Here is a 15,806-nt window from a genome sequence, read left to right as displayed (position 1 = left end):
GTGTACCACAAGGATCCGTCCTCGGACCACTCCTATTTTTTATTTATATTAATGGCCTTCCGTCCACCGTATCTTCTGCTTTCCACCATTTCACTGACGACTGTGTAGTTTTGCGAGAAATAAGTAACTTCAACTACAATTATACTCTGCAGACCGATCGCAATTTGTTCTCTAGATGGTGCAAACAGTGGAATATGGAATGAAATATTAACAAATGTAGGTTCATGCGCGTTTCTCGCTGCTCTAACACTTCCCCTTCATATTGTTTTAGTGGCATTCCCCTTGATTGTGTCGCATATATCATATAACACGAAACTTAATATGGAATGCCCATACTGAATACATGACTAATAACGCTAATCGCATGTTATGGTATTTACGTCGGAACTTCTCTGCTACTCCGTCGTCCTTAAAACTCCTACATTATAAAACACTAATACGACCTAAACTTAAATACGCATCATCTATATGGGACCATGCTCATGAAAATCTTTTATATTCTCTCGAACTTATCCAAAATAACTCCGTTCGCTTCATCTTTTCACATAACAACCGCACTGCGGGTATCACAGCCATGAAAAATAACCTTTAATTCCTTCCCACATTTAAAAATCTCGCCGGAAGATCAGTGACCTAACTCTATTCCACAAGGTATATCATCACGTCACGCTACACGACGATCTTATTTCACCACCGGAATGCATCTCCCGTCGCACTGATCATCGGCACAAGGTTGGCATAAAAGAAATGCAATACTAAAGCATTTTTTTTTTCAGTCTTACCTTCCTCGGACATCTGTCGAATGGAACCACCTTCCTCCCGATATTGCAGCCATTGAAGATAATCAACGATTTCTTCATCAACGAAAAGGCTGTGGTTACACCGATAGACCGTCCTTTAACACTTCCACCAAGTTTGCTGAACTTCGGAGAGCGAATGGGTCCGCTGGCTTCAAGGTGTTCAAATGATGCTGAAGGAAGCTGCTCAGTGTTTTTTGCGATGATCCACTTTGTCACAATAGCTCTGAGTGGACATTCCACCTTATGGGACTTCTCCGTGAAGAAGACTTGATGCCAGTCATTACTACACTTGCCCACTGCCTTAGCCAACATTTCTTAGTTGCACTTCTCTAGCAATCTCACGGCGTTCTTCTTTGCTTGGGCAGGTCTCGTCGAAGCAGGCTTAAAGTGTTTTCCATCGCCTCGAAAGCTCTTTCTGTCCTTTCCCATACTGTGTTCGCGGAATTTTTTTTGTTTTGATGTTGACATACTGAGATGTATGGCATTTTTTTTTCTATTAATGTGCTTGTGACCGTCCAAAACTCTTTTCTCGCAGACACTGGTGCGATGGCACACGAGAAGACGGACGTAGCAGCTGAAGCACTAGCCCGGCGGAAGTGTTCCAAAGATCTCGCCCAAGAAGATGTGGTGGAAACGCCTGAAATGAGAGAGAAAGCTCTGAAACGATTACACAACCTCCTTTCAGGTAAGCATGAGCACCTCAGGGGGCATCGGTTTAGATGTCAGAAATGTAAGGATTCTTCCAATTGTTTTCTAAAGAAAAAAGAAAGGGGGGAGTTGCGGGGGGGGGGGGGCTTCGAAAGCCTTACCGGTCGAAGTTATGCGCTATTAAGTCCGTATATTGTGGGCACAGCAGGACGTTCTATCTTCGCCTTTTCGCACTTGGTGTCAAATAGCATCACCTACACGCTCGTGTCATTACCTTCTATATAAGTGAACGCTAAAAAAAAAAAGGCAGCGTTCCGACTTAGTAAAGGTTTTTGGGTATAAGAGTAAGTTCCCACCGTAACATCGGCCATAATTAGCACTACAAGTAAGGCACTTGCGTTGCAGAAACTTGGTCCATTTCATCTATTTCTATTTGCTTAAGGTACATATATATTTCTCAAACAAGCCTAACCTGAGTTGTCTAAAAAAAGGAAGCCTAGGCTAAATGCGACTCACTGTAGTGTCGATGCAAGTATGCTCGTAAAGTCTCATCCACATTAGGCCAACACGACACCTATTCCGGTCTGCCGACTGTCGGCAACAGCGTTTCTTCCTTCGTGTCGGCGTCTCTGTCACGCCGACAATATGCAGACGGTCTTAAGTACACTCGTAGTTTTTACATGCGACGCCGGGCTACCGTCTGGCAGCATTGGCATGTTGTTGTGGCGATCCAGCCTCTCGCGAAGACCCTAATCCCGGATTCACAAAAAGGTTCTTACATTAGAACTGTTCGTAAGAGCAGATCCCAGCCGATGGTGACGGTTGGACATATTGGCGAAAGCGACCGCCCAATGGCGAAGAGCCCTTACAAAAGCGTGGTAACAGCGAAAAAAAATACGATGAAGGAAAAGAGAAAGAAATAAAGAAAGAGTGGAGGAAAAAAAAAAACAACGAGCGTTGTGTTGGGCTGCCTTGCCAGCATCTCTTCCCTTCGCGCTCGTCTTTACCGCCGTGCCCACGCCGCCGTTATGTTGACAAACCAGCTAACCAAACGTCGCGGATTCGTGTGGCGCTTACGAAAGAAAAGACATTGTGAATTCGCGTCCCCCCCCCCCCCCTCCCGTCACCCCCGCAAACCCCAACTGCGCTTTTCTGAGGACCTACACGAACAGCACGCGGACATCAACTATGTCTGCTCGCATTACTCAGGTGAACGGCATCTCCACTACACCCCCGCCGATGACCTCCTCCTGAAGTTCCTGCGCGCTAGGAAGTTCAACGCAGACCGCACTTTCAATTCTCTCAAGAACTTCTTCAAGGTCCGACGAGAAAATCCAGGGATGCTCGACGACCTGAGGCCAAGCCACATTCCTTTCGATAGCGCCTGCCGAAAGCATGGTCTGGTGACGCTGTCTCGCAAGACAGATCCCAACGGACGGGCCGCTGTGCTATTCCGGTTCGGTAAGCTCAGCTCGTTGAATATGCAGGTCTTAGCTAGTTGGTCTGCCTCTAGGTAAGAAAAAGAACTGACAGTCACTTAAACACTCTTACGTGATTTGAATGTGAAAGCATTATGACTTGTCTAGATTATCACCGCACATGAAAACTCCACTTTAATCCGCCTAGCTCTAACTTGTATCAACCTAAATCCACCTTAATCCACTCTTTAATCCACATTAAGTCAATTTTGGGAGTGGGCCAGGTCCGACTTCGTGGTTGTTCGCCGTGGGATTTCGCAGCGCGAGCCGCAGCAAGTCCAGCGCCGGGAACGTGACGTCATCACTAGGTCACGTGTTTTGGTAGCATCGGATGATAACAACGGACGCCGGATTTTGCGCATCGTGGAGCATATAATGCTTTCGCATTAAAATATGCAGATGCAACCCACTTGTTCGACTCTCAGAAGCGTAGCTTTGGCCAAGGAGGTAAATGAATCATGCAACTGACTATTCTGCAGAACGTCTTGCACCGTAGCAATTACCTGCCTGCGTGTGAAGACGGAGAGAAGCGGATAGCACCGCCACTTGGCCAGCTTGACAGGGCATCACACTATCTCCGGTATTGGCATTGTTTACTACGACACTGTAGCCAGGATTGGCACGCCGACTACGGTGGGCCGATCCTCGAGATAATGAAACAGTAAAGCAATTTACTCAGTGAACGACCGGCCAAGCAGACGCGCTAAACCCCGAATCCTAGGAAAGCAGACATATAAATGCTTGCTTTGTAAGGGAATCGTGCTGTTCATGACGCCTATCTGTAGCAACGAGGATATTTAAGTATGATTTGTTTTATCACAAATCAATTCCCGAGAGGACAAGGTCAGCAGCCAGGACACCTGTAAGGTGTGCTGTCTCTGTGTGTCAGCTATTTGGAAAGATCGAAGCAACCGGCAGCCACGCGGTCAGAAACGTTCTGGAGACTTCGCAAAAAAAAAAGAGAGAAGAAAGAAAAAAAAGCTTCACTTTCAAATACGTGATCAAGAACAAGAACCATCAAACTGCCTCTTAAGAGGAAGCGTTAGCGCGGGGGCTTGTTCTAAAAACACGGGAACGAAGAAATCACATCTCTCGGAAACCACTGCACCGATTTGGATGAAGTTTATTACATTTAAAAGGCAACTTAAAATCAAGTGGTTGTAGGAAGCGAAGAGCTTACTTAGGCGGTCACAGTTTTTTACAAGAATTGTGGAAAAATGCTCATTTGAAAAGATTTTTTTTTTCAATTTAGAAATTGAACGGGGAAAGGAATTCAAATTCAGTAATTGCAGGAGACATCCCCAACGCCGTGTGGTTTTACTGAGACCATGTCCAGTTGCACTGTTTCAAACATGAAACAACTTCTAATTTAGCAATTATAAACATAATAGGAGCATAAGAAGTTATTAAGCTTGCAACTCTAACCGAACGAAAAATCCGAGCACACGTAAGCACTTCTTGTGAGTTATGAAGACGCAAGCAGTAATGCCCAATTGAACTTCGCCGTGCGGTCCTTCGATTTATGATCTGCACGCGGGCAAGCAAACGCGTATAGGCTCTCGGCCAACGCCTCCCAGATAGCACAAGGCCGGTGCACTTCGATCCGTAACGTCATGCTACCTTGCCTGATTGCCATATAATCTAATGGGGACACTCCCGAATAAGCTGCGGTGATTTTGACGTCACCGCTTTCGTCACGCCAGGCTTGGCAGTGGAAATCTTGCTCCAGGTAGCATAATGTCATAAAGCGGAGTGCACTGGCGGGCTATTCAGGAGGCGCCGCTTGAGCCCAGTGCGTATAAGGCACTCGGCCTTTGAGCGCGGGGTCGTAGGCTCGAAACTCACAACCGCCAACGTTTTCCCTTTCGAATGCATTCTGCTTTCTTACGCAATAATTTCCTTACAGCGATTACCGAGGCGAAGTTAGAACACAGGCGAGAGCTTGCGCGAACAAGGAAAGCGCGGATAACACAGGTCTCGAAGAGCGAGGGTGACGCGGGGTCGCAGCGATGCCCTCACAGAACACTTGGCGCGCCAGTGCAGCAGGCGCTGTTGCCATTCGCCCGGACTCGTGACGTGGCGCGCACGTGACATAGCGTTGCAGTCAATGAGAATTTAGGAACTGTTTCGCTGCTAGAAACGCCGGACTTTTCGCTCAGTGGATAAGTTGATGCTTTCGCATCGATACCACAAAACCAGGTAGAGATCTGCTCGAAAAGATCCATATTAATCTGCCCTATACGATAGACCAAAGGGAAAAGGTACCACGTGATGTGAGGAGACGCATCAACGTGTACCGCATCCCACGGAACATGCATCCCGCATATAACGTCGAAAGGAGAAAATCAAAAGGGGAAGCCCTGCAGAAGAAATGGGACGACCAACCTAACACCCTCTATGTGAACGCCGCAGGGCCAAAGAATGGAGTGATGACTATTGTGGTCTCAACGCTTTCAGGATCGATGGTGAATTGCGCCTCGATGAAAATGTCCAACCCCACTCACGCAGAGGAAGCAGCTATTGCATTAGCTATAGCATCTAACCCGAACGCCGATGTGCTCACTGACTCCCAGAACGCCTGTCGCAATTTCAATAATGGATAAATTCACAGGTCAGGTTTGTCATTGCTGACTACGCATCCACCCAGCCAAGCCTCAGTCATCTGGTTTCCAGGTCACCTGGAACTACCAGGAGGAAAGGAAGCCGCTCACAGGCATGCGCGAGCTCTTCTATACCGGGCGTCTCCCCCTGATGACCGTGAGGGGTGCTGCGACCTAACTGCTTTAGCAGTGTATGCTGACAATCTCGCACCATACAGAACAGCCAGGAAGGAGTACCCAACACCACGTAAATCCCTCAATGGGTTGGAAGAGAACACTGTTAGGAGACTACAAACTAATACATACCCAATGCCAGCTAAGTTACACCAGTGGTACCCTACACTATACTCCCCGCAATGCCCACACTGTGGAGAGATAGCTAACCTCCACCACATGGTGGGGGCTTGCCAATTTAATCCCATAGTTGACCCCATTCCAAATACCTCAAAAGAACAGTGGGAGGCTATTCTGCTCAGCGATGATCCTGACCGTCAGCACTGGCTGGTGGGGAGGGCCAGCGCAGCAGCAGTAACCAGTGGGCTACCGGACTAGGCGGCCCACCCACGAGTTCTACGAATATCCTGCAAATAAAGATGTTTTCAATCAATCGCATCGATACGAACAATACAGGGTGTCCAAAATTACAGCTTTATGGTTTTCTTAAAATTAGCCACTGGGAGGCACGCGAAGAACACCTGTGCAGAGAGAGAGAAGAGAAGACGGAAAGGCAGGGAGGTTAACCAGACTGAGTCCAGTTTGCTATCCTACACGTGGGGAGGGGAATGGGGAGTGAAAGAGGGAGAGAGAGAACTTAGGTGTAGGATGTCTATAGTCGAGCACTCAAGTCTGTTGCCCTGAGGTAGCGAAAAAGCGCTCGAACTGCTTTCTGGGCCAGTGAACTGTGAGGCCAGGGTCCCAAGATCTTCGCTTCAGTAAATGGCCTGTCATCCAGTCTATTTAAGGCACACTGGAGAGTCTCACGTTGATTATCGAAGCGAGAACAGTGGCACAGAAGGTGATTGATGGTCTCTTCACACTTGCACTTGGCGCACATTGGTGAATCCGCCATTCCAATACGATAGCTGTAGGAGTTAGTGAATGCTACTCCTACCCACAGCCGACACAGCAGTGTTGCGTCACGTCGTGAAAACACCTGTGCAAATAAGTTATGTAGTCAGGAGGACACAAAGTGAGATGATAACTATCGCTGTCAGCAGCCCAATTAACTAACACGGAAAAATTAAGTTTTTGTTGACTGCAGTAAGTGAGTATGCCTTTACTGAAAAGTTAGAGGCGGTCATGTTTCTATACAGTAGCAGTTGGAAGAATTATTCTAGCGTGTCTGTGATCCGAGATATCGACTCCAAATTTTAATTGTCGTTCGCATGATTTCGCATGCAAGAGAGTGAGGATCGACGCAAAGCTCGTCCCTGATGTGAAGAGGCTGTTGCGTGCGGCATTTAGTCTGACAACGGGGCGGAGGGATTGGCAAATATGATAACTTTCCCCCTTCCCTTGTCGGCTGGCGAAATAAAATACCGGAGAACCCGGAACCGCCATCGTAACACGCAACCCCGCAGCATTTAACGATGGCGGCAGCTACCATGCCGAGATCATGGCGCGAGCGGAGAAGCCGGAGGGCAGTGCGCGGGTTTAATGGTGACTAGACGAGCGGGCATGGTCCTTGCCTGGGCTATGCAAGTAATGTGACTGTTGATTTCCAAGTACTGTAACTTTTATTGAAATCAAGAGCAACAACTGCACAGCACACCGCACTGTCATATCTTGATTTCGACAGCCGATCTGCAGCCGACTTTCCTTAAGTCGTGTGCTTCGTCTTAAATTATTTCTCATTTGTGTTAAGTTTATGGTCCTGTCTGTCAAGACAACTTTCCAGCCATTTTTAATATATTTAATGGCACAAAAGGCCCTCCAATTAGTGAATCTTTACAGAAATTATCTAATTTTCTTCCTAAGCGTCTGATTAGTTAGACCATGCGAGAATAATTTGAGATTGTCCGTAAACGTTAACTACGCTAGTAGCGAGATCTTGTGACCCAAGTTTAAGCCAGGGGAACACGAAAGAGAGATAGAGACAAAACAGAAAGACAGGGAGGTTAGCCAGTGTAAGTACCGGCCAGGACGCGAAGGGGGGGGGGGGGGTAATACCGCAGTGACTTGCCCTATTCCAGTAAACCTCCGGTGTAAACTGTTGGCCCCTGGCATAGTCGTTACAACTCAGTCCTTGTATGATTTTCCTTCGACGAGCACATTCACAACGATCTAGTTTTGTTTTTCAAACGCATTGTAGTTTCACTAAGCGTCACTAGATGTCGCTACTGGCCTTGATACTGCCCTGCACGGCTAGGATAACCCAGGAAATCCGCGGGAGGAAGCTTACAGACAAGCTTAAATTCAATAATGTCTATGATCATAACGTGTTCTTTCCTTGTTCTTATCAGGAGCCTGGAACACAGATATCTGTTCGCTAAACGACTACTTCAGAGTATGCGTAGTGCATGCCCTGCACATTGTCATTCAGGAACCGTTCCAAGTCAAGGGCGTCGTGGTCGTGCTAGACCTGAAGGGCCTCGGCCCCTACCACTTCGCTCACTACACGCCTTCTAATATGAGAAAGTTCTTCACTCTTGTGCAGGTGAGTGGCACACCTTTCATTTTCCTAGCTGCTGTGCACCAAAATATGTCTGTTATCCTTACCCAAACGCGCTTCCACAGTAACGATCCTCAAGTTTACGTTTTCTTCAGGAACGGTCAAAAGCAGTGAACTAACTGGTCGCGTTAATCTGTCCCCGTGTGAATTTCCACTATCTCTTCCTTATTACAGGATACTTTCTGTTAATGCAATTGAGTAATTTATTTATTTCAATACCGTCAGTTTCATTTCGAGACCATAAGTGGTGGGCGTGATTGTGCGATTTATACCATGAAAAAAAAAAGGCGCAATTTCTCGGATTACGCGGAACACGTCGTAAGAATCGCGGCGTACACGCAATGATCGCACACGTGCGTTTTGAAGAAAGCGCTTACACTTCCTAATAGATTTTAGCACATAAGTTAAAAGTGGCACAAGCAACTAAACAAGTATATACCAAACACTGAATTGAGCAGTACATGAATAAACTGATGTGATGTTCATCAGCTTCTTCTATGTGCAGTGCTTAAGTATTGGATGTACCATGAGGGTGTTGACAATGTAGACGTATTATTATAATAATGTGTTTAAAAACTGCGTGTCATTCGCCTAAAATGAGCAGTTGGCCAGGATAACTTGTGGGTCACTGGCTATATGACAAATCAATCAATCAATCAATCAATCAATTCCCACCTAACTTGGTACGATGGCAGCGAATGTGAATGTATATTTCTGCTCTGTGCAAATGTGAATTCCTGCACTATTAAGATTTCGCGCTTCTAATTTAATGAATCACAGGGTAGGGCGTAAACAGTATTACGGATTGAAATTTTGAATTCCTGGATATGTGACCGCGCTTATCAAGAATCCAGCTTTTCTTTTTCTTTTTTAGGCAGACCACTTTGACCCGTCATCTTATGTGGCCGACTAAAGGTGTACCTTCTGTAATGTTACATTATTCACAAAATGTTACTTACGCAAGTTCAATCGGCAATTGGCCCTGCCGTGGAGATTCGTTTTGTCATCACGCCTAGTGGTATCAAGAGTGGCTCTCTTCGGAAGGGCGAAATGCTCTCACGTGATAGAAGTGCTGTGAATACTGTCCAGACATTGCACATTGACGAAGGTTCTACCCCCGGATTTTTTCGCAGGGCGGCTGTTGGTGAATGAATGAATGAATGAATGAATGAATGAATGAATGAATGAATGAATGAATGCACACCGTAATGGGGGACTGCGGATTAATTTTGACGACCTGGTTTTTTTTCACGTGCACTTGAAGCACTGGGCACGAGCCTTTTTTGCATTCCGGCTGGGAATGGAACCCTTGTCCTCCTCAGCAACGCAACTCCATAAACCAATGAGCTACCGCGACAGGTTGTACAGTGACAATGACTTGCGCAAAATTTCTTTACGTATAACCTTAACAGGAACTGCGCACGTTGATGAGGAGCGTCAGTGAGGTAAAAGGTGAGCTCATTCTTGAAAGAGTAATGAAAGAGCCGTGCGCAACATTGAGTTTTTTAGCATGGTGTACGCATATATATTCAATAATCGCTTTCAGCACTTTGTTTATGGTGCCTGTATATTAGCCGATAGCTCGCTGAAAATTGTAATTTAGGCTCCAATGTGTAGTCCACTAAAGCTTTATTATTACCGTAGTTCACTGCATCCATAAGCCCTAAAAGCCGTACTCGAGGGTCGGATTAGCGGCACGGCCTTCTCGATGCATCGTTGACATTATACTGTGCGCCGTTGTCGAGTTATTTAAAACTGAGGTGAAACAGCGCGAAAAAGACGAGGACACAAGGAAACAAATACCACAGACAAGCGCTACCTCAGTTTTAAGTATGAACCAACTAGCCCTCATCAAGATCTTACTAATGCGAGTTATTGTTTCCTAAACGTCTGCCAACACTCCGCATCATCATCTATTGACTGAAGGTTCACGAGATCAGCACACAGTGTTGGCAAGGGGACAACATGCACTAGCGGAAAGATCAGTGAATGTTGCGTAAATAGGATTCCCAAGCTCGATAAAATTAGGTTACATAGTAAGTGTATCACGGGGGGGGGGGGGGATTTACATGTGCAGGACGTGGTGCGCAATGCGCATATTTTGTGCGTATGTTTAACTTGGATTGACAATTGATCAGGAATGCGTTTTCACTTTCTCTAGGACTGCTTTCCCCTGCGAATCAAAGGAGTTTACATCATAAACAGTCCTCTAATATTTCAATTCTTCTTCGCTGTCGCCAAGCGTCTCATGAAGGCGAAACTGTTGCAAAGGGTAAGCACCATTGTTTTATCCAGTTCTGTTATTAGTTCGATACTTCTACTTCTATCAGAAGTGCTCTTTCACTACGAGAGCATTATCACTACAGCCAACAGAATTGGAACTACTATTAATCTACAGACCAGGGTCCCGAAGTCAAAGACTGCGATGGAACCTTCCTTTAATAAAGAAATGTAGGGACAAGTGAGAGAAGCAGTAAAAAATTGAATTATGGGGTTTTACGTGCCAAAACCACTTTCTGATTATGAGGCATGCCGTAGTGGGGGATTCCGGAAATTTCGACCACCTGGGGTTCTTTAACGTGCACCTAAATCTAAGTACTCGGGTGTTTTTGTATTTTGCCCCCATCGAAATGCGGCCGCCGTGGCCGGGATTCGATCCCGCAACCTCGTGCTTAGCAGCCCAACACCATAGCCACTAAGCAACCACGGGGGGTAAGAGAGAGAGAAGCAGTAAACTAGATCCAACATTGTAACAAATAAAAAAGAACAAGGAACAAACGCTATTGCGTGACGTACATCGTAACAAAAGTGCAACAAATAAAATGCAGTGTCAAACACAATGCTACAGTTATAAGAAAAAGATATTATCAAGAGACAGATGAATAAGGTGACGGAAAGCAGGGAGGTCAACCAGACGAGCGCTCGGTTCACTACGTGAAAGGGTGAACAGAAAGAGAAAAGATGGCGAGAGTGAGCACACTAGCACGTGGGAAGGAAGCACTAGACTTCTCACGGTCACTCAGGCGAGTGAACCTCAAGAACTACACCCAGGTACGGTTAACCTCTAGCGCCAGAAACGGATGTGGCCACTGTCCATGTATTTCTGACTCTAAAGATAGTCTCGAGTTCATCCCTCTTCAAGTAGTCCTGAATTAGAGGTGTTGTATGTCGTAGCGAAGGCAAATACAGAACAGGCGCTCCATTGTTTCATCGCGCCCACAGGAGTCTGATGTCGAGCTGTCGATCATTCCAATATGCGAGGAGTAAGCGTTTGCAAAGCGCATTCCCAGCCATACGCAGAACAACGACGTCGCTTGCCAGCGGGAAAAGTTAGACCACACTAGTAGCCGTAGCGAGGTGTACAGCTTACACAGCCGGCAATTGGAGACACATGGAGAACTTGAGAAACTTGACTTTTTGCGAGCAAGAAGATGAAGTTCCCAGGCAGCATGGTGGCCGACAAATTGCCGTCTATGTCTATTGTCTGATACAATCAACCATTTCTCCATATATTGTTGAGATGGTGTGTTCTTTTGGTAAGTCCTACGTACAACAATAGGGAATGACACGGACATCGAGCAATCTTCATCTCGTTATACTGCAAAAAATATGGCTGCTCGGGCTGGTTAATAAAACATTACTTGCGACAAGGAAAAAAAAACTTTATTCGGCGAACGTTCAAGGAAGGAAGAAGGCGACAGTACAGAGCGCACTCTAACAACCAAGTTCTGCGCACTAAAATGAATTTTTTCCTAATCTGAGCCATTATGTTATCGTGCGTTTAGAAGACTCAGTTAATTCTCTTACGAGATGATTATTCTCCTCGGTTTGCATAGCTTCTGACGGAGCAGGTTGTGGGTAGGCATGCTGAGAGTCCGAGACCTGTAGTGGATTCTTTTCCCACAAGTACAGCGGGAGACAAAACATCCGAGAAAAGCCAAGCACTTACGAGTTGTGAGTGCGAAAGAATTAGTGTCCAATTGAACGCCGCAGAGTGGTCCTTCGAGTTATGAACTCTCCGGTGGTAAGCGAGCGCGTTGGGATGCTTGGTGCGTTTTGATTTTGCCTTATCGAGACGCAGTTAGAAGAGCAGGCAAGAGCTTGCGCGCACAAGGAACGTGCGGATAACGCCAGCTTCCGAGTGCGAGAGCGAGGGTGACGTGGGGTCGCGGCGATGTCCTCTCGGCTCGTGCAATGCCGCGGCAGCAGGTGTTTCCTTTAGCCCGCTCTGAGCCGTCGAGGGCCGAGCCAGCAAGCGCAAGCCAGCGTCACGAGCGTGCAAGGTGCGCTCGTTACGTGGTGTCGCAGTCAATGGGAAGTTTCGCTGCTACAGACGCTGTCGGCCTTTTCCATTTAGGGGCCATTTGACACTTTCGCACCATACAGAAAAACACAGGGGGCGAGGAATGTTGCTGGGGCAGTGAAAAGATGGCGAGCCTTGAGAGAACTTTATTTTGCGTTTACATGCTGCTTATGTGAAAAGGAGTAGCCAGCACCTACTGTTGATTCGAACGTCGCTTGGTTATTCACTCGAGGTAAAGAAAGCTAGACACAAGTATTGACTCCTTATAGAGTGACTTCAAACGGGAAGCTTGGCAAGTTTGCTTTAATCGAATAGTTACCTTTCGACTTCCGAGAGGCCCGTTGTCTTGAAAAATGGCCAGTTCTTTTTTTGAATATCTATTGAGCGTTGAACTAACCAGGTGATGTCCTGTTAAACATCTATCGTTCCAGACCTGCTTTATTGAAAACGACCTCGACAAACTGAAGAGCCTTGTGCCTGATGACGTCATTCCAGAGGAGCTTGGAGGAACGAACGAGAGCTACGACTACGACGTGATGGAGGAGGATCTGCTGCGAGAAGAGGAATTTTTCCAGAATATGAACTCTTACGGGTATCGCAAAAAGCCAAAAACCTGAAAGCGTCTTTGAATGGAGTGCCACATATAGTATGCTTTAAAAAGCTTAACCCACGGAGTAACAAACATTTAGGAGCGGAAACTAGGCTGTTTGTGGCAACCGGAGAATATCACAAGCCCGCGGAGCAACTATCATGTTGGTGGTATATGACGGCGAGAAAGAAATTACCGCCGTTTCGGTTGTCAAGGCAACCGGTCGGCAGTTGTGTTTCTCGCGTTTGGTCCACGCGCCTGACACATGTTCTACTGAGGGCACTCACGCACGTTTCTTTAGCGGTGGCAGCCTGGACAGCGATTAGTGCTACGATTCAACCATTTGAGCACAGTAAAAAATAAAACACATTCTTTTCGATGACCGCTATAGTAAGGTGATCTATAGATTCCGGTTGTACGCGGCGCTATTCTTGGACACCCACGCGATGACTTTGATTGGGCGGGTGTAAGCGCTTCTGGCATTCATCGAAGGCAAACATGCTTACAATTTCTTCGAGCATATGACCAAAATGATTTTCCTCAAGCTCACCCAAGCTCAGGCCAGGTGGGGAACGATCTCAGAACCTTCACAACCTTGTGAAGGTTGTGGGATCTTTCCCCACTTGCGGCATATTGTTTTTTCATCCGCTTTCATTTCCATTATCCATTATCGTTTCTTTATTTCATTTATTAAGCACAAGTAATTTCCTCTATGTTGTCCTTGGTGTCAGTGTTTGTTGGCTTCTTATGGTATCATTTCTTGGAAGCATTCTCCACTGCCTGCCGACTGGCGCGACTGAAGCTACTGCACAGATTATAGTCAGGAAACGGATATGAAAGTCTGTTTCTCACCTCTTCTAGGAACTTGGAGCTATAGACGCGAACGCGTTGAAGGAAGTCATAGCGTGATGTTATCTTTATCGCACTTCGCGTTGGTGGGCATTACTGAATTATGATGCCTTGACAATTTAACGGTAATGTGCGCAATCGTGTTTAGAAACACGCGCACCCCTTCTTTGATTTATTCTCATTTATTCCCCACATTGGTATCTATGTTTATGAACGGCAAGTCTCTCTTTACCCGGCTCCTTCATTAACGTGTAACGTGTATTATCAGAGACATCAAGAAGAATAAACCTGTTATGCGTCGAGCTCCCAGCTAATTTTGCTGCTGTTGGTCGACACTTAGCGAACGAGCCAGCGCGACAACAACTAGTCATCGGTAGCGAACATTTTCAATCTTTACATGATAGCATGTGCATTCCGTTAAATGTCGATCTACACATTCCACCACAGGCTTCATATGTTTTCATGCATGAGGATGTGGCTGCAGCCTTATTCGTGTTGTAGTTGTGTGAGGCGCCTCGTCAACTATAAGTACCCGTTTGTTTTGCCAGCAAATAAATATATTCAAAGAGTATCATATTTGCGTTTTCTCTGGCGTACTTTAACCACTGTGAGGAGACTCGGAGGCATGCACCGTCTTCGAGTGTGGTGTCATGCTCGTGTGGCAGTGCGGAGAACCAAGGACTCCGTATACAGCGTGATCAGCTATAGACCATCAGCCTAAACCCGAGGCATATGATTTTATAGAGTGTGTTCAAACCGGAAACGTTCCACGTCTATTCTATCGAATATATGCCTTTTTGACATCCGAGAGCTCTGTTTTCTTAGAAAATGATCAGTTTAAATTTCATGACAAACTTTCTTTGAGCGCTGAACTAACCAGGTTACGTCCTCTTAGGCATCCATGTTTCCAGACGCGCTTCGTTGGCAGCGACCACGACGAAGTATGTTCACAGTGCGCGGAAATAACTTTTCCTGGCGCATCGCTTTCCTTTCTCTTCGCAACCCGCTTTTTCCTTTCCTTCTACCCGAAGTAAAAGCGCATCCACCTCTTCATTTTTGTGCTCTCTTCTCTCCCTCATTGCTTAAATCTTGACTCGAGCATAAATTGCTGAAAGCCATCCGTTCGCTAAGGATAACCTGTAAGAAGACTGTAGTTAATTTCCAGGCTGAGCAGGGTGGTGAAAAGTATGAAGCTAAACGACCGGACGACTGTCTAAAAGCACACACAAAGAAGTGCCGTGGCTGTTATATCAACAGAAAACAGGGTTGCTCAGCGCTACTTTGGGTTTGTTTGTGCAAGCACACTCACAATTCATTTTTTTATGTATCTTCTCTTACACTTCGCCGCGTTGCGTTATATTTTTTGGTCACACTTACATAGTGCACTTTTCGTCGTTCTGATGAAGAGTGAATAAGACGCGACGCCCAAGCACAAGCGGCGCACCTAAGTTGTTGCACGAAGGAAGAATCCGGGTGGCAGGTGAAAGGTCGTGTCAGGGTTCAGTTAACATAACTGAGGACGGCATGAGACCATAGAACACATTCTGTGTTCTATTGCCTAACCTTATAGCTTTCAACATGTTCTGCGTATCAGTCTTGGTCGCTTAGGCGACAGACCGTTCTCTGCAGAAGCTAAGATCCTGGGACCTTGACCGCATATCTCTATGTTTTGCATAAGGCCACCAAAGCGCTAGTGCTATTTTTGAAGACAAGTGGACTAGAAGAGCGTTTCTGAGGGAACATCCATCTGCAGATGCGTACACAATTACTATTTTTCTTTCCTTCCTTTCCACCTTCCTCACGTGTAGGTAGCCAAACTGGGCAATACCTTGGTTAACAGCCCTGCCTTTGCTTCTGCTCTCTCTCTC

The 15,806-nt window shown here is 46.3% G+C and overlaps 1 protein-coding gene and 1 long non-coding RNA gene across 2 annotated transcripts in view; one reads left to right on the top strand and one right to left on the bottom strand.

Moving 5' to 3' along the window:
• LOC135905258 (uncharacterized) overlaps nt 1–15,806 on the bottom strand; it is a 59,271-nt gene that overhangs the window by 25,266 nt on the left and 18,199 nt on the right. Inside the window, exon 2 of the long non-coding RNA XR_010565359.1 lies at nt 783–1,437. This is a non-coding gene — a long non-coding RNA (uncharacterized lncRNA). The remainder of the gene's footprint in view (nt 1–782; nt 1,438–15,806) is intronic.
• Nucleotides 1,347–14,509, top strand: LOC135905256 (alpha-tocopherol transfer protein-like). The gene is made up of 5 exons (XM_065436277.1): nt 1,347–1,485; nt 2,658–2,909; nt 7,989–8,182; nt 10,359–10,469; nt 12,932–14,509. The coding sequence occupies exons 1-5, from the start codon at nt 1,347–1,349 to the stop codon at nt 13,115–13,117; spliced, it is 882 nt and encodes a 293-aa protein (XP_065292349.1). The 3' UTR covers nt 13,118–14,509.

Source organism: Dermacentor albipictus, chromosome 3, assembly GCF_038994185.2.
Source record: "Dermacentor albipictus isolate Rhodes 1998 colony chromosome 3, USDA_Dalb.pri_finalv2, whole genome shotgun sequence".
In the NCBI taxonomy this organism is placed as follows: domain Eukaryota; kingdom Metazoa; phylum Arthropoda; class Arachnida; order Ixodida; family Ixodidae; genus Dermacentor; species Dermacentor albipictus.
Note: the sequence above shows the minus strand (reverse complement) of the source record. Positions and strands in the feature narration are given on the sequence as shown.